The 26951-nt window shown below is 37.6% G+C and overlaps 4 protein-coding genes and 3 long non-coding RNA genes across 85 annotated transcripts in view; 6 read left to right on the forward strand and 1 right to left on the reverse strand.

Moving 5' to 3' along the window:
- The window catches only part of LOC116925748 (fructose-2,6-bisphosphatase TIGAR), a 2151-nt gene extending 2100 nt beyond the window's left edge, over window positions 1-51 (forward strand). For both annotated transcript variants that reach the window (XM_045174774.1, XM_045174773.1), the window contains exon 7: window positions 1-51. This exon is cut by the window's left edge. The gene's annotated coding sequence lies outside the window, so the exon portion shown is untranslated.
- Window positions 52-357: 306 nt separating this feature from the next.
- On the forward strand, window positions 358-2623 carry LOC116925740 (sterol-4-alpha-carboxylate 3-dehydrogenase, decarboxylating). 4 transcript variants are annotated; one of them, XM_045174770.1, is made up of 9 exons: window positions 358-476; window positions 572-695; window positions 775-948; window positions 1014-1231; window positions 1297-1518; window positions 1593-1796; window positions 1892-1998; window positions 2081-2192; window positions 2281-2623. In XM_045174770.1, exons 2-9 carry the CDS (start codon window positions 653-655, stop codon window positions 2329-2331), a joined length of 1131 nt encoding a protein of 376 aa, XP_045030705.1. In that variant the 5' UTR covers window positions 358-476; window positions 572-652; the 3' UTR covers window positions 2332-2623. The 4 variants fall into 4 exon arrangements, with proteins under 4 accessions (XP_045030705.1, XP_032788379.1, XP_032788378.1 ...); XM_045174771.1 differs by having other exon boundaries at window positions 447-471; XM_032932488.2 differs by having other exon boundaries at window positions 368-695; window positions 2252-2623.
- A 146-nt stretch (window positions 2624-2769) lies between these two features.
- On the forward strand, window positions 2770-11500 carry LOC116925735 (ABC-type organic anion transporter ABCA8). Its single transcript, XM_045174765.1, has 36 exons — window positions 2770-3159; window positions 3247-3563; window positions 3861-3999; window positions 4095-4338; window positions 4422-4502; window positions 4571-4691; window positions 4763-5001; window positions 5066-5158; window positions 5226-5319; window positions 5397-5543; window positions 5629-5782; window positions 5846-5976; window positions 6040-6151; window positions 6216-6357; window positions 6418-6532; window positions 6601-6750; window positions 6812-6901; window positions 6957-7096; window positions 7158-7395; window positions 7449-7767; window positions 7848-8005; window positions 8069-8268; window positions 8355-8523; window positions 8595-8845; window positions 8917-8926; window positions 8996-9095; window positions 9156-9265; window positions 9339-9509; window positions 9573-9734; window positions 9811-9952; window positions 10024-10094; window positions 10187-10347; window positions 10430-10637; window positions 10721-10812; window positions 10874-11148; window positions 11279-11500. Exons 2-36 carry the CDS (start codon window positions 3468-3470, stop codon window positions 11377-11379), a joined length of 5226 nt encoding a protein of 1741 aa, XP_045030700.1. The 5' UTR covers window positions 2770-3159; window positions 3247-3467; the 3' UTR covers window positions 11380-11500.
- A 548-nt stretch (window positions 11501-12048) lies between these two features.
- Window positions 12049-12793, forward strand: LOC123473670. The gene is made up of 2 exons (XR_006647643.1): window positions 12049-12540; window positions 12604-12793. It is a non-coding gene; the product is annotated as an uncharacterized LOC123473670 (long non-coding RNA).
- A 298-nt stretch (window positions 12794-13091) lies between these two features.
- Window positions 13092-19566, reverse strand: LOC116927186. 39 transcript variants are annotated; one of them, XR_006647657.1, is made up of 20 exons: window positions 19070-19202; window positions 18731-18821; window positions 18465-18664; window positions 18300-18390; window positions 18146-18233; window positions 17935-18073; window positions 17791-17872; window positions 17051-17162; window positions 16879-16973; window positions 16549-16815; window positions 16170-16484; window positions 15890-16092; window positions 15385-15828; window positions 15138-15302; window positions 14869-15086; window positions 14636-14804; window positions 14302-14564; window positions 14170-14237; window positions 14050-14107; window positions 13803-13951 (listed from the first exon to the last, which is right to left on the reverse strand). XR_006647657.1 is itself a non-coding variant. In XM_045174788.1 (8 exons), exons 2-8 carry the CDS (start codon window positions 18799-18801, stop codon window positions 17120-17122), a joined length of 561 nt encoding a protein of 186 aa, XP_045030723.1. In that variant the 5' UTR covers window positions 18802-18821; window positions 19070-19490; the 3' UTR covers window positions 16980-17119. The 39 variants fall into 39 exon arrangements, 2 of the variants coding, with proteins under 2 accessions (XP_045030723.1, XP_045030722.1); XR_006647649.1 differs by having other exon boundaries at window positions 17051-17208; XR_006647672.1 differs by having other exon boundaries at window positions 15385-15467; window positions 15545-15597; window positions 15716-15828; window positions 17051-18073.
- On the forward strand, window positions 19285-19768 carry LOC123473674. Its single transcript, XR_006647723.1, has 2 exons — window positions 19285-19426; window positions 19487-19768. It is a non-coding gene; the product is annotated as an uncharacterized LOC123473674 (long non-coding RNA).
- A 377-nt stretch (window positions 19769-20145) lies between these two features.
- On the forward strand, window positions 20146-26574 carry LOC116925772. 37 transcript variants are annotated; one of them, XR_006647713.1, is made up of 20 exons: window positions 20146-20295; window positions 20544-20634; window positions 20701-20900; window positions 20976-21066; window positions 21133-21221; window positions 21294-22316; window positions 22394-22488; window positions 22552-22818; window positions 22883-23197; window positions 23275-23477; window positions 23539-23720; window positions 23770-23822; window positions 23900-23982; window positions 24065-24229; window positions 24282-24499; window positions 24564-24732; window positions 24804-25066; window positions 25131-25198; window positions 25261-25318; window positions 25417-25565. It is a non-coding gene; the product is annotated as an uncharacterized LOC116925772 (long non-coding RNA). The 37 variants fall into 37 exon arrangements; XR_006647712.1 differs by having other exon boundaries at window positions 23539-23651; XR_006647689.1 differs by having other exon boundaries at window positions 21294-21490; window positions 21559-21576; window positions 22159-22316; window positions 23539-23982.
- Window positions 26575-26951: the final 377 nt, after the last annotated feature.

The following is a 26951-nucleotide window of genomic DNA, read 5'->3' on the forward strand; positions in this document are numbered from 1 at the left end:
AAAATTTCAATGACAAATGTGACGAGTAGCAATAAAAGTATTTGTAAAGTGCTTTTCATAGTGGAGAAATCCACCTAGAAATTGAGGTTTTTAGGTTTCCCATTCCGGTATCTTCCTCTGAGCGATAACAATTTTGTTTGCTTTTGTTTAGTTAATTTTATATAAGTTTTCTGTTAACAAATAGTACCGGATAATGTGGATATCATGTCGATGGATTAGATTATCACAATTATCCCAGTAAACGATGATGAGGAGGAAGGATTAAGGAATTTATTTTATATATTTTTGTCTATGTACGGCAGTGTGCCCTTATTCCAATAAGAAAGGTTGTCCCTCTAGTGGCAATAATGGTAACTTTATTCCTGACGATATTCAAACTTCACTTGAATACCGCGTGACCGCAGTTTCTTGACTTCCATGAAATTATCTTTATACTTTGTTGGCAAGGAAATCTCTGTTACATCAGCTTGAGTACGGTAACCAACGATTGCTTAACTTTCTAACCAAGTTGCCATAGTTTGAGATCTGACTCAGCTGACTCTACCCTGTCGCAATTTTGCACTTGTCAAAGCTGTTTTCGCCATAATCCGGGCTAGTGATTTGTATCAACTCGAACAGAATCAGCACCTGTTGCTTCTTCATCGTAGCCATCATGTCGAAATCGGATGTGAAACCACGAGTACTTATCTTGGGTGGTTCGTTATTGTTTTTATTTATTATTATTCTTTCATTAAAAAATTATTTTGCTGAAGTTTGTAAATTGTTGTGGAACAGGTTGTGGATTTGTTGGTAGACACCTTGTTTCATTTCTGGTCAATGAAGGATTAGTAAGCCATGTTAGGATTGTTGACAAAGTTCCACCGCCTATGGCCTGGCTAAACGATTGTCAGCTAAAGGCATTTAACAGCCCAATTGTTGAGTTCAAAAGCGCCAACCTCTTGAACACAGGTTTTAAAATAATTTTGTGTCTTGACTTGTATGTTTTATTTTCACATCTGAAACTGTTTTTTAAGTTTCCAGAGAAAATGCATTTTCTACAGATGACAATAATAGGAGTGACTATTGGGATTTTGTCATAAATCTTGCCGCAGAGACAAAACATAACCAAACACGTGCTGTTTATGAACAAGGGACAATTCCATTAAGTGTTGGTTGTGCTGAACTTGCAGCAAAACATCAGGTCAAAAGATATGTAGAAATGTCAGACAGTCACTGTTATTCTGGGAAAAAGGTAATATTTTAGTGTGGCTTTTATTCTGTATTACTAATGATATAGCTCCAACTTCTTCATCGTAGAAACCTGCTCAAGAAGATGACCCAGTTGAGCCATATACTTTGTTTGCTGAATGCAAAATGGAAGTAGAAAAAGAACTAGGGAAAATAGACCAACTGAATTATGTCATCTTACGACCTGCCATAATTTATGGTGTAGGGGATCGTGTAGGCCTAACGCCCTGGTTGATCCTCGGAGCTATCTATCGACATCTTGGGGAGACTCTACAACTTTTATGGCACAATGTACGAATTTTTTGAAATTTTGCAGATTATCTGTACATGGAGTGAAATCTGTAATAATCGTGGTATTATTTCAGGAGGTCCATAATAACACCGTTCATGTCATTGATGTTTGCCGAGCCATTTGGCATATTTGCAACTCCAGCCAAGTAACCTCTGGCCAAGTCTTTCATGTCTCGGATGATGCTGATACGACATTGGGCGATTTAGCTGAAATTATAGCTGATTTATTCGAAATCAAGTATAAGTTTGTCGGGAAAATGTTGTCCACCCTCGCAAAAGTATCAACTTCATTTCATTTTATACAACAAACAATTTTCCATTTTGTTTTATCTGAAAATTTTATGCATTTAAACTTTCCGTTTCTTGTAAACAGCTTGACTTGAAAGCTACCGCAGAAGATGCTAACGATAAACACCTCCCGCCTTGGGCAGAGATATGCCAATCTGTTGGAATTACTAACACACCGCTTAGCCCATACGCGTAATTATTTTTTGATAACATACATAACCATGTTTTCGATGGTTGATTTTTCTCAATTCCCATTCCCTTTTTCCATTTTCAGTACGGTGGAGAACATATCTGGAAGAAATCTTTGGCTTGACAACTCTAAACTCCGAGACAAAACTAACTTTGAGATCAGTATTCCGAAACCGACGATCGACCTTCTCAAAGAGGTTTTTTTTTTTTTCTTTTTTTTTTTCGCCATTCTTTATTCATTGAGTATTATCCATAGTGTCATACTTTTTAACACCTTAACTCTAGGTTTTGGACGATTTCGTATCGATGAATCTGTTTCCAACTCTCGATAAGTGAAATTGGGCTTCAGCCATTAACATCGCATTCGGAACACTAACTATTTGGGGTCTAGTCCGTCCAAGGTTTTAACCTTGCACATCTTTTTTTTAATTTTTCAAATCTCCTCTCGCTTTTGTCGCAAGCTTGGCCTCAAGATGGTAGTATTCACATCATCCTGTATTTCTGTCGGTTGTTGCGTCCTTTATACGAAAAGGAAAAAGAAACTTACCATTTTCCAATTGAAACTGATGAAACTGTGGAACAAACAGCATGTCCTGACATAAATAATCGGAATTTTCTCTCATTCAAATAATGAACAATTTTGTTCGATTCATTTTTATTCTTCAACCACTATCTTCATAAGGCAGGTACACTTTTTTGCAAATAAGTTTATTGTTATACTAAACAAAAGGAAAGATTTTCAGGTTTGTATTATTTCTTCAATTTTCTGAAACAACCCTTTAATATAGGAAGGCTCGCTCCGTGAGTCAGTAATTTACCTATTGATGCAGTATTTTATGTAGGAGTTTTTTGTGTGTGTCCATAACACGGGATTGATTTAGAAGTTTAAGAGCTTAAGGGAAGTGCCTTTTGAACAACCATTGCAGTTAGCCAGATCAAAGCGTTTGTGGCATGAAAAATTTATACCTTCGTTTGACGTCTTTCCCAATAATAACGAGTATTTTATTATTCTAAAGGTTTTGTGACTAGATTTGCAGGAGACGATGCATTTTCGTTTTTTGTCCAATATTTGTTGAGGATCCGACATATCTAAAAACTGACGCATCCATTCCAGTGATTTCCCATAATGCCAGTGAACGTGGATTTCCCCACTGCAATTACAAGGTATATTAGTCGTTTATTACAAACGTGTCAGAGTCTTGAATATCGACTTACTAAATGTTATCCATGTTATCTCATCCCTAATTTTAGGAGATAGATGACTAGGCAGATACAAAGGATATGATAGCTCAACAAAAAGCGAGATTATGAGAATATATATCTGTATTATATAATAACATCACGAGAATCGTGATTCAAAAGCTGCAGGGACGACTGCACGCTTAAGTGTCTCAAGCACTGTTGTGTGTCGTTGGGTGCTGTATTAGGGTAATCTCTGAAAAGTGGAGATCCCACAAAGACGTCCGTTTAAAATGGAAAGAGAGCCAGTCAGCAAATTTTCCCAGTTGAAGGCGATGATTTCTAGGAATATCCTATTGAAAAAACGAGCCGGAAGAAAAACCATAGCCGTAAGTTGAATTTTTGAATTGCCGTACTCTTTTACAATTATTTTCATCGCTATTTACCAAAAATTTGTTGCCGAAACTGGTTGACTGTTTTCGTTACTGCCAGTCAGCGAGTTATTCTATTTTGATTGAATTGCCTCGCCCTTAGTTCCACAAAATAATTCTGAGTTACCAAAATGCACCGTTATTATTTTGAATCGAAAAAAGAAAGCCAGCTTTCGTTTGTCTGCTGTCCATTCTAAAGATGACAATCTATTTTCCATTTCCTAATCATTTGAATTCACCTTTTTTTTCAACTAGGAATGCCTTATGCCTATTTGGTTCTTGGTTTTTTTGGTGCTTTTAAAATCACTGCTACTAGATCCGAATTTCGACCCCATTGTTACGGAACCTGCAGATACGCCGATAGGACTTGATTTCGCAATAAACCAATTAAACGGTAAGAATAGCACAGACTGCTGCACCAGTTACACTACATTTTGTCTTATACGCTACCTTTACGTAATAATGTTTAATTGTCAACGGAATTGGCAGAAAACACATCATACACGCTATACATCGTTCCAAATACACCGGAAACCCGTAGCTTTACTGACCTTATGCAAGAATACTGGTCCTCGGAGATTAGTTGGCCACTTCCTGGACAAGGACCGTTCCTGCCGTTGAGTTTTGTTTTTCTCGAAACGGAGGAGGAGCTGGTGGCAACCTACGCAAATGATACGCTGACGTTTCCAGTCAAGCTGGCTATAGTTTTTGATGAAAATCCATTACTGAAAATGTCAGTCAATCTAGGCTTGTCCATGAAATTCGGATATTTCCTTTGTTTCAGTTGCTAAATATTCTAAATTTGATTGAAAACAGGTCTTACACCGTTCGGAACCATCCAGATTTAACACCACTAGCACCTCCTAGTAGGCTTTATGCGGCTGGTGACGCCTGCAGGTATACGATACTTTCAGGAAATGATAAAATGGTGAAAAACAGTGAGTAACGTCTTTATACTTTGACAGAAATCCAAATGCAAGCGCCATTTACCCAGAATATAATGCATTTGGCAGCTGTCCGATCAATTCTTACTTCTTCAGCAACTTCTTGATTATACAAAGCATTGTAGAGGGAACGTGGTTAAAGGTATTTCATAACTTCTGTGGGTGTGACAAATGACCGTTTATTAATCGACTATTTAAATATCCATTACATAGTTAAAAATGCCGGATGCGGAAGTCCCCGTTTATCTCAAACACTTAACCATGCAACTGTTCCCTAAAGGTCCCTATGTTGATGAATCTTCGCTTCTGGTTCTTCGCTACCTCGTCCCATTTTATATGGTTCTTTCGCTCTCCCAGTTCATCCTGTATCTGCTAACAGTGATTGTCGGCGAGAAAGAAAAGAAAATCAAGGAAGGCTTACGTATGATGGGTCTTAGCGATTCCGTTTATTGGTAATTAAATGCTACATCATTACTTTTATGTTATTCCTACAGTATAATCTTCTTTCTTTTTCAGGCTGTCATGGTTCCTCGTTTACATGGTATTCGTCATTGCTTTGACGTTAGTGGCGACTGGTGTGCTTTACGGAATGAAAGTCTTCCAGAAATCGTAAAATTCAATTTTAATAACGATATATATTAACTCAATTTTTAATTGATAATTGATTGTTTATCAGAAACGTCGGATTGATCTACCTGTTGTTCATTCTTTACGATATTTCGATCCTCATGCTAGCCTTTTTAATGACAACCTTCTTTGATAAAGCTAGAGTATGTTTACGAATTCTTACTGTATTTATCTGAAACTTTTGTGTTCTTAAAATTAAAGTTTTGCTTGTAATTTACAGGTGGCTGGTATCTTTGGAGCCATGGCTGTTTCTTTCTTGAACTTGTTTTACTATATCCAAGTTGCAACAGGAGACGCAACGCCTACATGGTTGTATTGGTTTTTAGGCCTGATCTCCCCTACTGGTTTTGCGTTAGGGATGGACAAGGTAGCTACCTAACACCTTGTTGCTTACGCCACGTGGAAACAAAAAGTCGTGGATGAACCATAACCAGTACTTTTCTGTTGTTTAGGCTTTACTGCTAGAAATCACAACACCGAATGGCGTAACTGTGGATTCCTTGTGGGAGGGACCGGGTCTTCCCCTTGCTGGCTCATACATCATGCTCAGCTTTGATATTGTCTTTTATTTTTTACTGGCCTACTACCTCGACAACGTTCTACCAAGTTGAATGCTATACGGTGCGTAACTTGTGAATGAGGATACTAAATCCCGGCTAATGTTTTCAGGTGAATTTGGCGCCAAACGATCTCCATATTTCTTTTTGCTCCCGTCTTTTTGGCGTAAACCACAGAAGAAAAGCAACATGGATGGCCAAATCAACCACGGCTATGGCAGTGACGATGATTCTGCGAAAAATGTAACTAGCAAACTTTCGGATACTTAAACAGAGTAAATTAAACAAAAACTTTATCCCCTAAAGGAAGATCTTGAGGCGATTCCTGAATCGATGCGGGGCAAAGAAGTATTGAGAATTCGAGGCCTTACGAAAACATTCCAGCCTTTCCGTAGACCAAGGATGACGGCTGTAAATGGTATAATGCATGTTTTTTCTCAGCACGTACAGTAAGCGTTAAATTTTTCTATGCAATTTTTCAGGTTTGAATCTTGATGTGTACGAGGGGCAAATAACAGCTATTCTGGGACACAATGGTGCAGGAAAGACTACACTTTTCAACATGCTAACTGGCATGACATCACCTACCAAAGGATCCGCATTTTTATATGGATATGACCTCAGGTGTGATGCACTTGGTGTATATTAAAAAAAAGTTAAACCAATAACATTACAATTTAACAGCGACTCGAACCAACTAGAAGAAATTCGTCGAATGACTGGTATTTGCCCGCAACATGATGTACTTTTCGATTTACTGACACCAGTTGAGCACCTTGCTTTCTATGCTAAAATCCGAGTAAGAAGAACCAACCTGACGTAGGCCTAATGAGCAGATTGTAAAATTTTTTGAAAATCTTAACTCAGGGAGTCAGAGAGGATTTGATGAATAATGAAGTAGAAAAGGCACTGAAAGATATTGACTTAACTTCCAAAAGAAATACCCCAGCCGGAAAACTTAGTGGCGGCCAGAAAAGGAAGCTTTCGATCGGCATCGCTTTGATTGGAGACCCTAAAGTAAGTTTGAATATGCAGAACGGCATGTTCGTAAATTCTAATGTTTTCACATTTTTCCTAGATTGTTTTCTTAGATGAACCAACAGCTGGAGTCGATCCCTATTCCAGGCGCCATCTCTGGTCGCTTTTACAGCAACGAAAGGCTAACAAGGTAAAATTTTTTTATTAATGTTTGAGAAACGGATAGTGACAAGCTGATTCATTAGGTGATTCTGCTGACGACCCATTTTATGGACGAAGCTGATCTACTAGCAGATCGCAAGGCTATTGTTAGTAAAGGGAAATTGCGCTGCATGGGTTCTTCCCTCTTCCTAAAAAATCGGTTTGGCGTTGGCTATCACCTTACGTAAGTTCCTTTATTCTATTAACCAAAGTAAACCGGTTTACAACTATGCTGAATTTTATAGATTCGTATTGAACGATTCTTTCCGTGACACGGATGCTGTTCGCAAACTAGTAGAAAGCTACGTCGAGACCGCCAAATTTAACCGCCACTATGGCCGCGAACTAAGTTATGTTCTACCGCGCCAGTATGTCGCTTCTTTTCCTCCGCTCTTTTCCAAGTTGGAATCCCTCGTCAATTCAGGAGAGGCTAACGAAATGGGGTTTAATTCCTACGGTGTTTCCATGACAACTTTGGAAGAAGTATGTTTGAGTAATCAATAACTGTTGCTGCTATTTCATGAATTGGTTTCCAGGTATTCTTGAAACTTGGCGAAGAAGCTGAACTTGCAGAACAAACTACAGAATTTGCGGCAATAAAATCCGAAGGCAAAGATCAAAATAATCCCAATTCTACGTGGGAGCTCCTTAACAAGCTAGATGTACCGATACGGGAGTCGCACAGAGGCCAGACTCTAAGAGCCCTTTTGAAAGTTCGTGGTATGAATATGATTCGAGACCCGATGGCCGTGTTCTTTCAGGTCATTATGCCAGTTGTCTTTGCTGCTTTGGGTATTTGGCTCGGCACGCTCGCAACCGAAAGAACAGTAGAGGAAAAACGTTCGTTCAGTTTTGGTCAGTTCCCGAGATGACATTTAATGAAGTACCATGTTTATACCATCAGACATAATTTTTTTTTTCTAATTTTATCATAGATTTGTATGGGGGTCAATTTGATTCGTCTTCATTGCTATACTCGGAGACGGAAGACACTGGCATGTCCTCCTTCTGGTCAGAATATGTGCAGTTTAATGGTTTCAACTTGGAATCATATTCCGGTGATTTCCCCGATATTCTTAATCTATTGTTAAAGGTTAGTCATGGACGCGAATTTTTATATTTAGCGTTACCATGTTCGTTTCCTAAAAATTCATAGAATCAATCGTCGCATTGGGCTGCAGTTGACACGAGGGAAACCTATTCATTAGATAGGTTGAATGAAACTTGGTTCGAAGGAACGTTGCCTGAAAACGTGAACAATCCGTTTCCCTACAAGCATACCCGACTACGTCTAAATGACACTCTTATCCATATCCCGCCTCTGATGATAAACTCTATTTCGAACACGCTTCTAAAGTAAGAACTGCCCCAGAATTTTCAGCTTTCAAATGATTTTCTTTGCATTTTATTTTATTAACTTTAGCATTTCATTTAAAAATAAGGTTACACAGTATAGCAGAAAATATTTCTCTATCAGTCCATCCACTACCGTATACTAGCCCACCAGGAAGTGGTTTCGATCCAGGATCTTTTACTTCTGCTATGTTTATTGGCATGCTTTTTGTTCTTGCTCCGTCTGCCCTTGCATGCGAAATTGTTCTTGATCGTGAGGTAAATCACAATTGTATAATTCACTTTCCTTAAACGTAAATGTGTTTTGGTCTCCCATCAAATCTTTCCAGATCCACGCAAAGAATCTTTTGCGCGTTAATGGCTTAACTTTCGGCCAATACTATGGCAGCTTCTTCATCGTGCTAGGGTCTATGATGGTGACCACATGCATTTTGATTCTCCTACTCATCTTCGCGTTCCACCTGCAGGCCTTAATTACTCCGGTGGCAATTAGCCTCTTGGCTATTCTGTATATTCTATTTTGCCCAGCTGGAATTTTATTTGCAACCTGTTGCTCCTATCTCTTCAAAACCCTGGAATCGTAATACTTAATAATATTATTCAGATAAAAAGTAAATAGTTTAAGAGTTCTCTTTTTGCTTATATTTTTAGAGCCCAGTCGGTAAGTATCTTCGCTTGTAAATCTTCTGCTATATTTTGTATAGCATGTATATGTAATTACGTTGTTTAGATTTTCCCGAACGTCTCTACCATCATCGGTTTCATCCCTTTTCTTGCTGTGATCTTGTGCGATATGTTTCAAACAGGAGGGTCGACGGAGCTGGCATCTGGTACAGAAAAACTTATTTATATTATTAAAACTTAACAATCGATTGATTGTTCTTTTACAGCACTGCATATAGGATTCTGTTTCATCGATGTTCTCTACATCCCTTATGGGATTTTATATTACGTCAATCGGATCTACTTTCTTTGCCTCTTGACACCCAACGTTGGAGAGGTTCTATCATAAACTTGAGTTTCCTCTATAAACCAATCTAAAATATTAATGATTTAATTTCTCTCCGCAAAAGAATCCCGTAGATTTTTGTAATAACTTGTCCTGGAGCGACTACATGACTCCTGAAATAGTATCCATTTTTGCGGCACTGATAATTCACATCACAGTTTACTATTTCCTGCTCATCATTATTGACATCAAACACGCTGGTGGTTCCGCTAGAGATGCATTTTCTTGTTTTAAGGTAAATCTTAAAGCAAAACCATTACTTATTGGATTCTTTAGTAAGAGATGTTGCCCATGACAGCAATCCAAGCCGGTGGGAAGCCAAATGGACAACAGCGCATTTGTAGCAGAGGAATACATCGGTGGAGGAGATAGCGACGTCCAAGCAGAAAATCTGAGAGTTCAGAAAATTTTGTACGAACCACACACAAGCCCCGAAGAAACACCGGTCGTATTAATACACGTAAGAATGACTTTTACCAATTAGTTTCATTAGGCATCACGATCATGGAAGTAATTTTCACTAATCGATTTCGTAGGGCCTACATAAAAACTATTATGGCACTGCTGGCAACTCCTCTGCAGGATGTCGCAGAGGTGCAAAAACTAATGCATCGGTCAGTCCGGCCGTCAATTACATGTCTTTTGCAGTACAATCTGGCGAAGTGTTCGGACTCCTCGGTAACTTGTTTAGTATAAGCAATCTCAATCAAGATACCTGCCTTATACAATAAAACTACAATAAAACTTAGGTCATAATGGAGCTGGGAAAACTACAACGATGAAAGTCATTACGGCGGAAGAAGCGCCTACTAGCGGAAGGGTTACCTTATTTTCTTTTCTTATCTGTTTATTTTTTTAATGCTTTGGTCGAAAGATCTTAATTTTAGTTTTTGTTTAACAACTTTTTTACAGGTTCAAGTTGATGGACATGACATCGTCTCCAATCAATCCGATGCTTTCCAAGCGTTGGGCTACTGTCCACAACACGATGCATTATGGCGGAATATCACAGTTCGTGAGCACATGGAAGCCTATGCAAATATCCGCGGAATAGTCCCATCCCATATTACCCGGTATTTTTTTTACAGCATTAAAATAAAATAATCTTATCCCCTTCTTTCTTATTCGAAAAGTTGAATGTTTTGCAAAACACAGAATTGTGGACTTATTCCTGTCCGGCTTACAAATAGAACAGCATGCCGATAAATACGCGAAAAACTGTTCTGGTGGTACTAGACGAAAACTGAGTTATGCCTTATCGATGCTCGGTCGCCCGGCTATTGTTCTGATGGATGAGCCAAGCACCGGAATGGATCCACAGTCCAAACGCTTCCTTTGGAATACCATCTCCGCTTCATTTCAAGTATTCATACTCGTCATCCTATAACGCAACTTACACTCTTAAATTGTTCTAAACATCTCTTTTATCCCTTGAATTATCATAAGGGTAAAAGAGGTGCCATACTGACTACACATTCAATGGAAGAAGCTGATGCGCTGTGCTCCCGATTAGGAATCATGGTTAAGGGTGAACTTAGGTACAGATTGATAATAGAGCAAAGTGCAGTTTTGTACTACAGTTTTCTTGTTAACATCTAGGTGTGTTGGTACTGGGCAACATTTAAAGAATCGCTATGGCAGCGGTTATCTACTTGAACTCAAACTAAAAAGTTTAAGCTCAGAGACGAGCGGATCAGCATCGTTTACTGACGTAGATAGTTCTCGAACACAGCGAAAAGAAAACTTGATCACATTTATCAACAGCCTTTTTACTTCCGCTCACGTCCAAGAGAGTTTTGAAGATCGGGTTATTTTCGGTATATCGCAGGATAACATATCTTCTCTCGCCGAAACGTTCCGAACTTTAGAAGAAGGTAACACATTTTATATGTAAGCTCTATTTGTATTAGAACGCTAAAGCATATGAGTATTTAATTGATATCGCCCAGTTAATCATCTGGTTTCATAAAATCTACCACTTAACAAGTGATAAATTTTTTCTAGCTCGTGAAAAACTATCGATTGAGGAATACAGTTTTAGCCAAACTACGCTGGAGCAAGTTTTCATCAAATTCGCTCACGAACAAGAAGACGTATTTGAGTAGAAGGAGGCTTGATTTTTAAGCATATGCAACAATAAATTACTATATTTCTTTATTGTTTTCGAGCTCAATAGGAGAAAATATGCTGCATCAGAAGAAAATACATGCATCTTTATTAAGGCAACATGCCAGATAACTTGTCGCGAGTGCAGGGCATCTATATCCATTCTTATCTTTTTCTTTTTTTTTTTATCTTTACGAAAAGATACAATATGTTTGCTAATTTACTTTATTTACGTTATTCTGACATTTTTTAATTTTCCTTGGGCTACTTGAAATTATTATTACAAGTGTGAACAAGTTTCATTTTAGGTCCTGGTAAAAGTTGAAATTCAAAGTGTATGTCTAATGGCACAACGGTATAGCATCGGAGCGGTACGCAGAAGGTTTAGGGTTCGATTCCCTAAAGAGTTCAGTTACATTCCAATGTAAAAATAAATTTCATTGGGAAAATTAAACTTTCGCGGAATTTCAATGTCTTCGGAAATAATTCTGATTTATGAGTTACAAAATCTCTAAGTAAAATTAGAGTGCCTAAACCAAAGACTTGTAAAGCCCTATTCTACAAAGTGGCTATTGGTCGCATATATACTGGAACATTACAACTCAGATGGAAAACGAACCCATACTATGATGACTAATCCTTCTCAATTTAATGTTTGTTGTGACACTGAATTCCACTACAGCTGAATGGGATTCGAACCCAAGTTACATCGTATTCCAGTCCATCGCTCTACCATTGAGCTATGTGAGATACTACATTGTAATCTAAGTCTTCAACACATTAAGGTAACTGTGCAAAATTGTACATAGGGGATCAAATATCATTGGGGGGGATATAGGGGGGGTTGCCAGGAAGGTATCGCATCCGCCTAGCAACTCGAAGGTCCGTGGTTCGATTCCACGTGGGTTCCTAATGTCCTGGGCTTCCAACATTCCCAGGGGTCTACCTTCCCAGGAGCCAGTCGGGTCGAGAAACTTCCCCATTACGAAGTAATGGGACGGATATTTTGGCAATCTTTAATACAATTCTCAATAATAAATTTTAATAAATTGTTCATTTCGATTTATCGACGTGACCGAGTATTTTGTTACTTAAACACTTTGCAACGGACTTTAACCATTGTCATCCCCAGCCGAGAGATCTCATACATATATCAGATTGTAATATATATTTATTATAGCTGAAACTGTTGATTATTTTAATAATTCGGTTGACTCTTTCAGGATTTGAACCCTTAACCTGTGGCGTACCGTGTCGATGCTCTACCACTGAGCTATAAGTCATATTACAATGCTGTCTACATTTTCGTGTTAATTGAGTTAACAAATTTGGACTTAGAATAATTTTTGTAGCATGATTCAAGACAATTTCCTTTTAACATGTCTATAATAAATACATCTAATAGAATTGCAACACGATTTACCATAATTTAATGTGCTAAACTTCCGACGGGATTTGAACCCGAAACCTTTAGATCCATACACCAACGTTCTACCACAGAGCTATGATCCTTACTTAACATCATTCAGGTTAGCACATAGTTTTACGAGCCTATAAAAATTGCCCTTATTATCTTTTCGTGCCTTCTAATATTAGTGAAAAATTAAATATAACTCATGGCTCAACGGTTGAGCATCGGCAATGCACACCGAAAGTTTGGGGATCGATCCCCGAAAGAGTTAAATTCAAATTCCGTGTAAAACTACTTCAATACACCGGATAATCCAATATATACAAAGATTGAATACAAAATTATTCTGCAGGTAAACAAAACTCTGGTAAATATGAGTTTCAACTATGTTCAACAGATAACTACCAACTACAGAATTGAGATGTCATCGGCAATAATTCAAAGGCAATCCGGGAATTCGCAGTACAAGAACTGCACATCAGTGGCCATCTCAGCAGTGTTTAGGGTCCAGTCCTTAAAAGAAAAAAGTGTAAATGTTAGGAAAGTATAGAGTGTGAACACAAAGAAAGTACGAAAAACAAATTTTTCAAAATTAATGTAAAACAAAATTTGTATTGATAATTCTCCACAGGAAAAAATATTTTGCAACTTTTAAAAGGTTAAATAACCATTTCAAAAATTGCTGTCAACCAAGGCAGGGGGAGACACTGCCTCAATTGACTCACCGGGGAGATTACCCAGTGCTTGGCTAAGAGAAGCCGGAAGAAGAGCTGAAGATTTGGAACATATTTACAGGAGCGATTAACCTTTAATTCGGATTTGTGGGTAGCGACATAGCCCTCCATAAGCATTTCATCGAACTATGAGGACCCCCACGTCCCCTTTCCGGCCAGAGCCCTCCAAACCTCGATATATGTTGTTTTTATATATACCGTACAGTAGGGGAGACCTCTACGGGCTTATTATGAGTCAAGGGGAAACGGGGCCACAGAAAAGAAGGGAGCCCAGATATACACTTCAATTTGTCTTTAATAAAATACCGTAACATGAGAGAACGTTAATAAATCATGGATATTTCCAATCGCGCTTACAATTATCATCCATTGCTTTGGCACCCAGCCTCGATCAACATACTATTCTAATTCAGCATGATTTGTAGTCTACATTAAAGGAAAAAACACGAGTTAGTATTACAATTTTGCTGATACATCTATTAATACGGTGAAATCTTTTTGGCATTTTTCTTACGATTTATTACCAAGACATTGTGGGATTAAGAATAAATATCCTGTCTACTTTGGTAAAAAAATCCTTCCCTGTAAAAAAGAAAAGTATGAAAGTGGGTTCATAATGTACAACATGCTGTTTGATAATAAACCTTGCTTGTCAACAACCAAACCAGCTACAACAAATTTCATTCCTATCTAGTTTGGTAAAAATCCTTCCCTGTAGAAAAGAAAAGTATCAAAATGGGGGTTTGTAACGTACAACATGCTTTTTGATAACAAACCTTGCTTGTCAACAACAAACCCATCCACAACTAATTTCGTTCCCGAACGCTCTGTACAAGTGCAAAAGGTGTACAAGACTAATCCTGGGATGCGGGAAAGCCACGGGTGGTAAACAACCAATTCAAGTCCACATCTCCTTTGCTATCGTTTGCTTCGCGCGCGTCTTGTGGAAGAGTGCTGGTGAAAATTCATCAACAGAGCTCCGACATTTTCAATGCATCAACCGTTTGGATTCTGCCCGATGGTACAATGCCGCTTTGAACTGTTCAAATCGAGTAGTACGTACTTCAAACGAAATGAATGAATTTCTTATTTGCTTTGTTGCTTCCCCACCTTCGTCGTCTGCTGTTCTACGACCACAACAAACCTGGAAGCTTTTGAAGATGATAGTTTTTAGGGCGGGGATCAACAAGGCAGCTCTGGATAAGCATGGGCTAAGTAAGCCATAATTACAGTCACTGTCAGCTACAATAAAAGTGACGTATGGAAGGTTCCTACGGGGCTAAAAATTCAAAAATCTTTTGAAAATAGTATTTATTTTAAGCGGACATTTTCTATTTATTTACCCTCGCGTTGACAATTGGTTGAAGGGAATGAACGCGCTTATTTTTTTATTAAAAATGCTGAAAATATGTTTGCAGCTTTCCTTTATATTGGTGAAAAATTTCGCATTGCAGACGTTCTAAGTTTGATTACCACGAATGTCGACGTGTCCATGAGTTACAGCGATTAGAATAAATTGTCTCATCACCAATCGCCCTCTCATTTCTTGCCAGCTGCGGAACTAACAATTTTTTATATCAAAAATTAATACAGCTCATAAACTTTTTGTTACCTATTGCATTTCCACGCTGACTTTTAATCCGATTCATTCGCACCTCGCCATTCCGAATTGTCGCCAGTGCAATGAAAACTATTTTCTTAAAAGCCTTGCGAACATTATGAATATCAAATGTTTAACAGTTCTACAATAAAGCCAACCTGCTAAATATAGCTGGTTCTAGAAAAGATAGGTGGTGTCAGTACAACTATCTGATAAACCTTCACAATAGACATTCAACAGTCTTGGAACAAAATACTACCATCAATCAAGTCATTTTTCCATAGATGTTGGGCAATCTTCTGACCTCATTATGCTACCTAGGCATCACATTCCATTTTTATTCTTTTTCACATGCGACAAACATGCGAAGTATTATATAAAAATTAACTTAGTGCCATAGTTTGCATATCCTAAAATACGTTTTTAAGATGTCTAAATGGTGGTTGCATCTTGCATGAGTGCTATAAATGAACTAATCAAAAAATTAAATCGGAAATTATTATTGCATTAGGACGACCTACTTGAATTACTTTCAAATGAAAGTAAGAGGTTGCAAGGTGATCTGATAAAAGTCTCTCTAAACTTGTTACCTGTGTCCATTCATTTTCAATTGGAGTAATAGAGTCCAGCCTGTGGCATCCTTCTCAACAGGTTTGATGTAAAGAGTTGAATAACTTTGTATCACGTTGGCGACACCGAGTCACTGTAGAGATTTTATTACAGTGCGGAACTATTGTGGTTGGCAACTGTAAAATTTACTTTACCGAGCATTGTTTTTTCTAGAATCCAAGCAATCATCGATTTGGAACCGGGTGGTGGTAACAGGTGTACTTGTGGTCTTTGAGGAGTTAATGGTTTCTTTAAACTGAAAGTTGATGAGAACAAAGTCATTTATCTCAGTATCAATACTGAAGAAAGTTCCTTTCATACATAGGAGCTCCCCGTATGATGCTTACTGGTTCAAGACCTGCAAAATAATAAATCTTTAATCATTTATCTAAATGGTGCACCCCAAATGGTTTTCTACTGTAAGAAGTGGCCAACCTTCTATGTTGTAGCTTCATAAAAAAATCTTTGGAACAAATGATGGATTGCTACGAAAATCACACTGGGACAAGTTACTTTTAGGACACTTCTCAGATTTGCTTTCTTAGTCAGATTTACTCAACCAATTTGCCATCTCATCACTGAGATGGACAGACAAGCATGTTTTGCAGATTGTTTGCAGCACAGTTATTACTGCCTTGGTGTAGCCAACATGAAAAATCATATGTTCCAATCTATGTTACCAAAGGCGCCCACACATCCTATCAGGCCTTTTCCACATGTCTAACATTTGACATCTTTTACATTAATCTGCTAGAAAAACAAAATAAAAAAGTGAATAAGGCAGTTGATTGATATTTATGGGATGTTACTGTACCATTCGCCTGACAAGCATTCCAAACTGCATAGGTGTTTGGGAGGTATCACAGCTGTACAAGTTTTGTGCTACAATTTGGATATGGTTCCGTTGTTGTATTCGCTGATGTCTCACTGTCCCTAAGCAGATCCTTGCTCCCAGATATGTTGGTCTATTAGAAGAACTTACGCTCTATACAAAGGACAATAACACAGCGAAGAAACGTTCAACACCAAATGTCGTCGTTGTGTAAATCCAGAATGATGAGACAAGTAACTACAAGTCTAACTAAGAGAAACAATCTAACTCAGGTGACAGTAAGAGGAAAAAGAAGAACTATAATATAGTTACTTCGTACTCCTTAGATGCCGGGAATAGACAATTTTTATGTTAGCAGACGTTAGCGCCGCCCACCTGCCAAGGGTACCGACATCTAGTTTTTCCGCCTGGAATTCACAAAGAAAACAGATTTTACTTTTAAATCAGTGCAATTCTTGCTTTTCAGTGCTTGAACTTTGCTAACCTCAGACAGTTGATCCCAATTTTAAATTTAAAAACCTAGAATATCAACTACTAGTTGCAAGACGGAGAGCTAAACATTTGTAGCTAAAACTGTCGTTGCTTTTAGGATCAGCCTGTATGTTGATAGCAAGAAAAACACGGAATAAAAGCTGCAAAACCCTAATGCATGCAAGAAAAACATTTGAAATTGTTAGAATAATACAGCAAATTTTTTGCTTTTCGCAAATTGTCTCCAAAATTTCCGGGAAGTAGCCAATATCTCCGGAAATAGTGATCCCATAATAAAGCGAGCAGGATTTTCGTGATCCTTATCAAATTTGGGGTTGGAATGACGTGTTTTTAGCCAAAAGTCAGATTTGACCACAATCGTTATTTTGTATGAATTTCTAGTTCAGGAAAATTTGCGATTTTCGGGTATTTTGAGCTGATGCATAGAGTTGACCCAAAATTTGACGAGGATCACGAAAATGTGAATCTTTTTCCTGATAGACCTACAAGTAAGGAGTTATTTGGCATTTTAAAACCGGAAGTAAAACCAGAAGTTGAAATTCTGTTATCTAAAAAATGAGCTTTTTTCTGCTTTAAATGGTTAACAAGAATTTGATAGTTATAAAAGTAAACTATTGTTAATAAAAGTTATGCGGTGCTTTAAAAGTTCTAAGAGTACAATTTCAGTTCTGGCACATAAATAGACTTGAATCGAAAAATCATACATTCAACACGATTAAACCCGTTACTTACTTGGTATTTAGTGAAAACCTGCAACCGAAATATGACAGTACTTGTCAAAACTTTTGTTTTGGGTCCTACCCATCATATGATCCTACCTCGATATGATGACATTGAATATTAGGCAATAATAGACGCCAAAAAATAGGTTTACACCTTGTTCAAGAAGTAGATTATCCCAAGTGAGATTTAAATCGTTAGCCGTTTTATCTGCCACTTTGACAAATGTATCGCCAATAATTCTACGATTTTCTACCAAATTAACAGTCCGACACAACGACTTAGTTTGGCGACCCTGCACGTTGGTGGAAGCATCGTAGAAAGTCAAACTTGCTTTAACAACCTAATACAATTCAAAACATCAAACCTGATCGCTGGTATGAAGAAGAAATGAGAAGCCTCTGTCTGTAAAAAGAACTCGGTCATAGAACGGAAAAAATGGGCGGGAATTCATCCTATATTGGCCAATAGACAAAGTAACCAAATTTTAAATGCTAAGAATTATTTATTTTGATTCTTACCAATCCATGCTCTTTTGCCATCTCAACCAACGCTTGACAGACCAAGTCCCAAATTGAAGCTTAAGCTCCATGCAACAATTTGTTCCAACACCTGAAGCAAAAAAAAAACAAAACAAACAAATTAACAAAAGTGTTCATATTGTTGAAGCTATAACATAGCCAAACATTTTCATTGACGAAGGATGTAAGTTACACTACACAGTCAGAGGGGACCATGCCATTGCTGGACCCTATTGGCTGATGCAGGCCAGAAGCTTGTATGAAATACAATTATAAAATTTTAAAATTGAACAGACAAGAATGTTACGCTACAACTGTGAGCGTGCCAGCATTCCTTAGATGAGTGCGGGAAAATAATGTTGATCCTATATTAGCCAGTAGACAAAGTAACTAGAGTTTAAATTTTAAGAATTATTTATTTCCATTCTTACCAATCCACGCTCTTTCCCCATCTCAACCAATGGTTGACAAACCAAGACCCAAATTGAAGCTTCACCTCCATGCAACAATTTGTTCCAACATCTGAAGCACAAAAAAAAATTAATTAATTAACAAAAGTGTTCATATTGTTGAAGCTATAACATAATCAAACATTTTCAGTTACGAAAGATGTAAGTCACACTACGCAGTCAAAGGGGAGCATCCCATTGCTGGACCCAATTGGCTGATGCAGGCCAGAAGCTTGCATGAAATACAATTATAAAAATTGCAAGATTCAAAATTTTGACTAAAAGTCTCCAGCCAGTAGTAAGAATAGATTGAACGCTTACATATCCAGCAAAACAAATCTAACGGCAAAAAGAACGTATTTCAATAATGGATGACGTTCCTAAGGCAACATGGTCTCCACGATATCATAGACATAAGGCTGAGACTGAGAACATAGCCCACTGGATGGGGAGTCCCTAAAACGCGGAAGCGAAACGCGAAACGAACAGCGACTAAAACGCGAAACGCGGTGCGAATCAAGATGGTTTGTTTCGCGGTTTAGCCGCTGAATGGTGTTTCATTCCCATGCTAAAGTGCGAAACAACGTTGCGAAACAGAAGGCTGCTGGATGGCTTGCGAAAGCGCGAAATGTTAATATTTCAATAAATAAAAAAAGAAAATTTTAACAGGAATCGCAGGTAATTTAAAGTCAAACATATTAGTTTTTACCAACGTGTTGAAAGTTAATTTTGGGCAAGGCTTTTACATTTCTGACAGAGCCAAACAGTCTCATGAGTTTTTTCAGGCCAAATTTTACATGCTATGGAACCATTCAAGGCCCTCAGAGGAGAGCACTGGAGAACATCCCAGTTAGCCCACGGTTTTACATTTTTTGGTTTAAACTCAATTTAATTCAATAAATTAATTTCATTTACTTCAATCGGATTCTAAACACATTGTTATATTTAAAATGCTAGTTTTTTATTCCCCATTGTGTTTAGTTTCCTATTAGCCAATACAAGTTAGCAATTCATCGAGAATTTGTTCAAGTAAATGTCAACAAATTAAAAAAGGACTGGAAAGAACCATAGATTTAAAAAATGAGTTTTTGTTGGCGTAGAGCTTACAGTGCTTATCGGGGTTACATGTTCTCAAAAAAGAATAGTATACGGTTCTTATTTCTCTAAATAGAATAGTACACGGTTCTTATTTCTCTAAATGAAATGCCAAATCCAATGGCATTTTAAATAAGGGTTTCGCAAAATTGTTTCGCTATTTAGGATGCCTTTAGGCGATATTTGAGTGTTTCGCAGCCCATTGCCTGGGGGCTGTTTCGCACATTGTTCCGCGTTTTAGTCGCTGTTCGTTTCGCGTTTCGCTTTCGCGTTTTAGGGATGCCCCACTGAATGTAAGTCGATCCCGCTACCTCCCGTACTCTCAGCCTTATGGCCCCCTTCGTGGTCTTCCAATTCGTTGTCTATGATACCGTGGAAACCATGTTGCCTTAGGAACGTCATCCATTATTGAAATACGTTCTTTTTGCCGTTAGATTTGTTTTGCTGGATATGTAAGCGTTCAATCTATTCTTACTACTGGCTGGAGACTTTTAGTCAAAATTTTGAATCTTGCAATTTTTATAATTGTATTTCATGCAAGCTTCTGGCCTGCATCAGCCAATTGGGTCCAGCAATGGGATGCTCCCCTTTGACTGCGTAGTGTGACTTACATCTTTCGTAACTTAAAATGTTTGATTATGTTATAGCTTCAACAATATGAACACTTTTGTTAATTAATTAATTTTTTTTTGTGCTTCAGATGTTGGAACAAATTGTTGCATGGAGGTGAAGCTTCAATTTGGGTCTTGGTTTGTCAACCATTGGTTGAGATGGGGAAAGAGCGTGGATTGGTAAGAATGGAAATAAATAATTCTTAAAATTTAAACTCTAGTTACTTTGTCTACTGGCTAATATAGGATCAACATTATTTTCCCGCACTCATCTAAGGAATGCTGGCACGCTCACAGTTGTAGCGTAACATTCTTGTCTGTTCAATTTTAAAATTTTATAATTGTATTTCATACAAGCTTCTGGCCTGCATCAGCCAATAGGGTCCAGCAATGGCATGGTCCCCTCTGACTGTGTAGTGTAACTTACATCCTTCGTCAATGAAAATGTTTGGCTATGTTATAGCTTCAACAATATGAACACTTTTGTTAATTTGTTTGTTTTGTTTTTTTTTGTGCTTCAGGTGTTGGAACAAATTGTTGCATGGAGCTTAAGCTTCAATTTGGGACTTGGTCTGTCAAGCGTTGGTTGAGATGGCAAAAGAGCATGGATTGGTAAGAATCAAAATAAATAATTCTTAGCATTTAAAATTTGGTTACTTTGTCTATTGGCCAATATAGGATGAATTCCCGCCCATTTTTTCCGTTCTATGACCGAGTTCTTTTTTACAGACAGAGGCTTCTCATTTCTTCTTCATACCAGCGATCAGGTTTGATGTTTTGAATTGTATTAGGTTGTTAAAGCAAGTTTGACTTTCTACGATGCTTCCACCAACGTGCAGGGTCGCCAAACTAAGTCGTTGTGTCGGACTGTTAATTTGGTAGAAAATCGTAGAATTATTGGCGATACATTTGTCAAAGTGGCAGATAAAACGGCTAACGATTTAAATCTCACTTGGGATAATCTACTTCTTGAACAAGGTGTAAACCTATTTTTTGGCGTCTATTATTGCCTAATATTCAATGTCATCATATCGAGGTAGGATCATATGATGGGTAGGACCCAAAACAAAAGTTTTGACAAGTACTGTCATATTTCGGTTGCAGGTTTTCACTAAATACCAAGTAAGTAACGGGTTTAATCGTGTTGAATGTATGATTTTTCGATTCAAGTCTATTTATGTGCCAGAACTGAAATTGTACTCTTAGAACTTTTAAAGCACCGCATAACTTTTATTAACAATAGTTTACTTTTATAACTATCAAATTCTTGTTAACCATTTAAAGCAGAAAAAAGCTCATTTTTTAGATAACAGAATTTCAACTTCTGGTTTTACTTCCGGTTTTATAATGCCAAATAACTCCTTACTTGTAGGTCTATCAGGAAAAAGATTCACATTTTCGTGATCCTCGTCAAATTTTGGGTCAACTCTATGCATCAGCTCAAAATACCCGAAAATCGCAAATTTTCCTGAACTAGAAATTCATACAAAATAACGATTGTGGTCAAATCTGACTTTTGGCTAAAAACACGTCATTCCAACCCCAAATTTGATAAGGATCACGAAAATCCTGCTCGCTTTATTATGGGATCACTATTTCCGGAGATATTGGCTACTTCCCGGAAATTTTGGAGACAATTTGCGAAAAGCAAAAAATTTGCTGTATTATTCTAACAATTTCAAATGTTTTTCTTGCATGCATTAGGGTTTTGCAGCTTTTATTCCGTGTTTTTCTTGCTATCAACATACAGGCTGATCCTAAAAGCAACGACAGTTTTAGCTACAAATGTTTAGCTCTCCGTCTTGCAACTAGTAGTTGATATTCTAGGTTTTTAAATTTAAAATTGGGATCAACTGTCTGAGGTTAGCAAAGTTCAAGCACTGAAAAGCAAGAATTGCACTGATTTAAAAGTAAAATCTGTTTTCTTTGTGAATTCCAGGCGGAAAAACTAGATGTCGGTACCCTTGGCAGGTGGGCGGCGCTAACGTCTGCTAACATAAAAATTGTCTATTCCCGGCATCTAAGGAGTACGAAGTAACTATATTATAGTTCTTCTTTTTCCTCTTACTGTCACCTGAGTTAGATTGTTTCTCTTAGTTAGACTTGTAGTTACTTGTCTCATCATTCTGGATTTACACAACGACGACATTTGGTGTTGAACGTTTCTTCGCTGTGTTATTGTCCTTTGTATAGAGCGTAAGTTCTTCTAATAGACCAACATATCTGGGAGCAAGGATCTGCTTAGGGACAGTGAGACATCAGCGAATACAACAACGGAACCATATCCAAATTGTAGCACAAAACTTGTACAGCTGTGATACCTCCCAAACACCTATGCAGTTTGGAATGCTTGTCAGGCGAATGGTACAGTAACATCCCATAAATATCAATCAACTGCCTTATTCACTTTTTTATTTTGTTTTTCTAGCAGATTAATGTAAAAGATGTCAAATGTTAGACATGTGGAAAAGGCCTGATAGGATGTGTGGGCGCCTTTGGTAACATAGATTGGAACATATGATTTTTCATGTTGGCTACACCAAGGCAGTAATAACTGTGCTGCAAACAATCTGCAAAACATGCTTGTCTGTCCATCTCAGTGATGAGATGGCAAATTGGTTGAGTAAATCTGACTAAGAAAGCAAATCTGAGAAGTGTCCTAAAAGTAACTTGTCCCAGTGTGATTTTCGTAGCAATCCATCATTTGTTCCAAAGATTTTTTTATGAAGCTACAACATAGAAGGTTGGCCACTTCTTACAGTAGAAAACCATTTGGGGTGCACCATTTAGATAAATGATTAAAGATTTATTATTTTGCAGGTCTTGAACCAGTAAGCATCATACGGGGAGCTCCTATGTATGAAAGGAACTTTCTTCAGTATTGATACTGAGATAAATGACTTTGTTCTCATCAACTTTCAGTTTAAAGAAACCATTAACTCCTCAAAGACCACAAGTACACCTGTTACCACCACCCGGTTCCAAATCGATGATTGCTTGGATTCTAGAAAAAACAATGCTCGGTAAAGTAAATTTTACAGTTGCCAACCACAATAGTTCCGCACTGTAATAAAATCTCTACAGTGACTCGGTGTCGCCAACGTGATACAAAGTTATTCAACTCTTTACATCAAACCTGTTGAGAAGGATGCCACAGGCTGGACTCTATTACTCCAATTGAAAATGAATGGACACAGGTAACAAGTTTAGAGAGACTTTTATCAGATCACCTTGCAACCTCTTACTTTCATTTGAAAGTAATTCAAGTAGGTCGTCCTAATGCAATAATAATTTCCGATTTAATTTTTTGATTAGTTCATTTATAGCACTCATGCAAGATGCAACCACCATTTAGACATCTTAAAAACGTATTTTAGGATATGCAAACTATGGCACTAAGTTAATTTTTATATAATACTTCGCATGTTTGTCGCATGTGAAAAAGAATAAAAATGGAATGTGATGCCTAGGTAGCATAATGAGGTCAGAAGATTGCCCAACATCTATGGAAAAATGACTTGATTGATGGTAGTATTTTGTTCCAAGACTGTTGAATGTCTATTGTGAAGGTTTATCAGATAGTTGTACTGACACCACCTATCTTTTCTAGAACCAGCTATATTTAGCAGGTTGGCTTTATTGTAGAACTGTTAAACATTTGATATTCATAATGTTCGCAAGGCTTTTAAGAAAATAGTTTTCATTGCACTGGCGACAATTCGGAATGGCGAGGTGCGAATGAATCGGATTAAAAGTCAGCGTGGAAATGCAATAGGTAACAAAAAGTTTATGAGCTGTATTAATTTTTGATATAAAAAAATTGTTAGTTCCGCAGCTGGCAAGAAATGAGAGGGCGATTGGTGATGAGACAATTTATTCTAATCGCTGTAACTCATGGACACGTCGACATTCGTGGTAATCAAACTTAGAACGTCTGCAATGCGAAATTTTTCACCAATATAAAGGAAAGCTGCAAACATATTTTCAGCATTTTTAATAAAAAAATAAGCGCGTTCATTCCCTTCAACCAATTGTCAACGCGAGGGTAAATAAATAGAAAATGTCCGCTTAAAATAAATACTATTTTCAAAAGATTTTTGAATTTTTAGCCCCGTAGGAACCTTCCATACGTCACTTTTATTGTAGCTGACAGTGACTGTAATTATGGCTTACTTAGCCCATGCTTATCCAGAGCTGCCTTGTTGATCCCCGCCCTAAAAACTATCATCTTCAAAAGCTTCCAGGTTTGTTGTGGTCGTAGAACAGCAGACGACGAAGGTGGGGAAGCAACAAAGCAAATAAGAAATTCATTCATTTCGTTTGAAGTACGTACTACTCGATTTGAACAGTTCAAAGCGGCATTGTACCATCGGGCAGAATCCAAACGGTTGATGCATTGAAAATGTCGGAGCTCTGTTGATGAATTTTCACCAGCACTCTTCCACAAGACGCGCGCGAAGCAAACGATAGCAAAGGAGATGTGGACTTGAATTGGTTGTTTACCACCCGTGGCTTTCCCGCATCCCAGGATTAGTCTTGTACACCTTTTGCACTTGTACAGAGCGTTCGGGAACGAAATTAGTTGTGGATGGGTTTGTTGTTGACAAGCAAGGTTTGTTATCAAAAAGCATGTTGTACGTTACAAACCCCCATTTTGATACTTTTCTTTTCTACAGGGAAGGATTTTTACCAAACTAGATAGGAATGAAATTTGTTGTAGCTGGTTTGGTTGTTGACAAGCAAGGTTTATTATCAAACAGCATGTTGTACATTATGAACCCACTTTCATACTTTTCTTTTTTACAGGGAAGGATTTTTTTACCAAAGTAGACAGGATATTTATTCTTAATCCCACAATGTCTTGGTAATAAATCGTAAGAAAAATGCCAAAAAGATTTCACCGTATTAATAGATGTATCAGCAAAATTGTAATACTAACTCGTGTTTTTTCCTTTAATGTAGACTACAAATCATGCTGAATTAGAATAGTATGTTGATCGAGGCTGGGTGCCAAAGCAATGGATGATAATTGTAAGCGCGATTGGAAATATCCATGATTTATTAACGTTCTCTCATGTTACGGTATTTTATTAAAGACAAATTGAAGTGTATATCTGGGCTCCCTTCTTTTCTGTGGCCCCGTTTCCCCTTGACTCATAATAAGCCCGTAGGGGGTCATGCCCCTACTGTACGGTATATATAAAAACAACATATATCGAGGTTTGGAGGGCTCTGGCCGGAAAGGGGACGTGGGGGTCCTCATAGTTCGATGAAATGCTTATGGAGGGCTATGTCGCTACCCACAAATCCGAATTAAAGGTTAATCGCTCCTGTAAATATGTTCCAAATCTTCAGCTCTTCTTCCGGCTTCTCTTAGCCAAGCACTGGGTAATCTCCCCGGTGAGTCAATTGAGGCAGTGTCTCCCCCTGCCTTGGTTGACAGCAATTTTTGAAATGGTTATTTAACCTTTTAAAAGTTGCAAAATATTTTTTCCTGTGGAGAATTATCAATACAAATTTTGTTTTACATTAATTTTGAAAAATTTGTTTTTCGTACTTTCTTTGTGTTCACACTCTATACTTTCCTAACATTTACACTTTTTTCTTTTAAGGACTGGACCCTAAACACTGCTGAGATGGCCACTGATGTGCAGTTCTTGTACTGCGAATTCCCGGATTGCCTTTGAATTATTGCCGATGACATCTCAATTCTGTAGTTGGTAGTTATCTGTTGAACATAGTTGAAACTCATATTTACCAGAGTTTTGTTTACCTGCAGAATAATTTTGTATTCAATCTTTGTATATATTGGATTATCCGGTGTATTGAAGTAGTTTTACAGAATTTGATTTAACTCTTTCGGGGATCGATCCCCAAACTTTCGGTGTGCATTGCCGATGCTCAACCGTTGAGCCATGAGTTATATTTAATTTTTCACTAATATTAGAAGGCACGAAAAGATAATAAAGGCAATTTTTATAGGCTCGTAAAACTATGTGCTAACCTGAATGATGTTAAGTAAGGATCATAGCTCTGTGGTAGAACGTTGGTGTATGGATCTAAAGGTTTCGGGTTCAAATCCCGTCGGAAGTTTAGCACATTAAATTATGGTAAATCGTGTTGCAATTCTATTAGATGTATTTATTATAGACATGTTAAAAGGAAATTGTCTTGAATCATGCTACAAAAATTATTCTAAGTCCAAATTTGTTAACTCAATTAACACGAAAATGTAGACAGCATTGTAATATGACTTATAGCTCAGTGGTAGAGCATCGGCACGGTACGCCACATGTTAAGGGTTCAAATCCTGAAAGAGTCAACCGAATTATTAAAATAATCAACAGTTTCAGCTATAATAAATATATATTACAATCTGATATATGTATGAGATCTCTCGGCTGGGGATGACAATGGTTAAAGTCCGTTGCAAAGTGTTTAAGTAACAAAATACTCGGTCACGTCGATAAATCGAAATGAACAATTTATTAAAATTT

Source organism: Daphnia magna, linkage group LG6 (genome assembly GCF_020631705.1).
Source record: "Daphnia magna isolate NIES linkage group LG6, ASM2063170v1.1, whole genome shotgun sequence".
Taxonomy (NCBI): domain Eukaryota; kingdom Metazoa; phylum Arthropoda; class Branchiopoda; order Diplostraca; family Daphniidae; genus Daphnia; species Daphnia magna.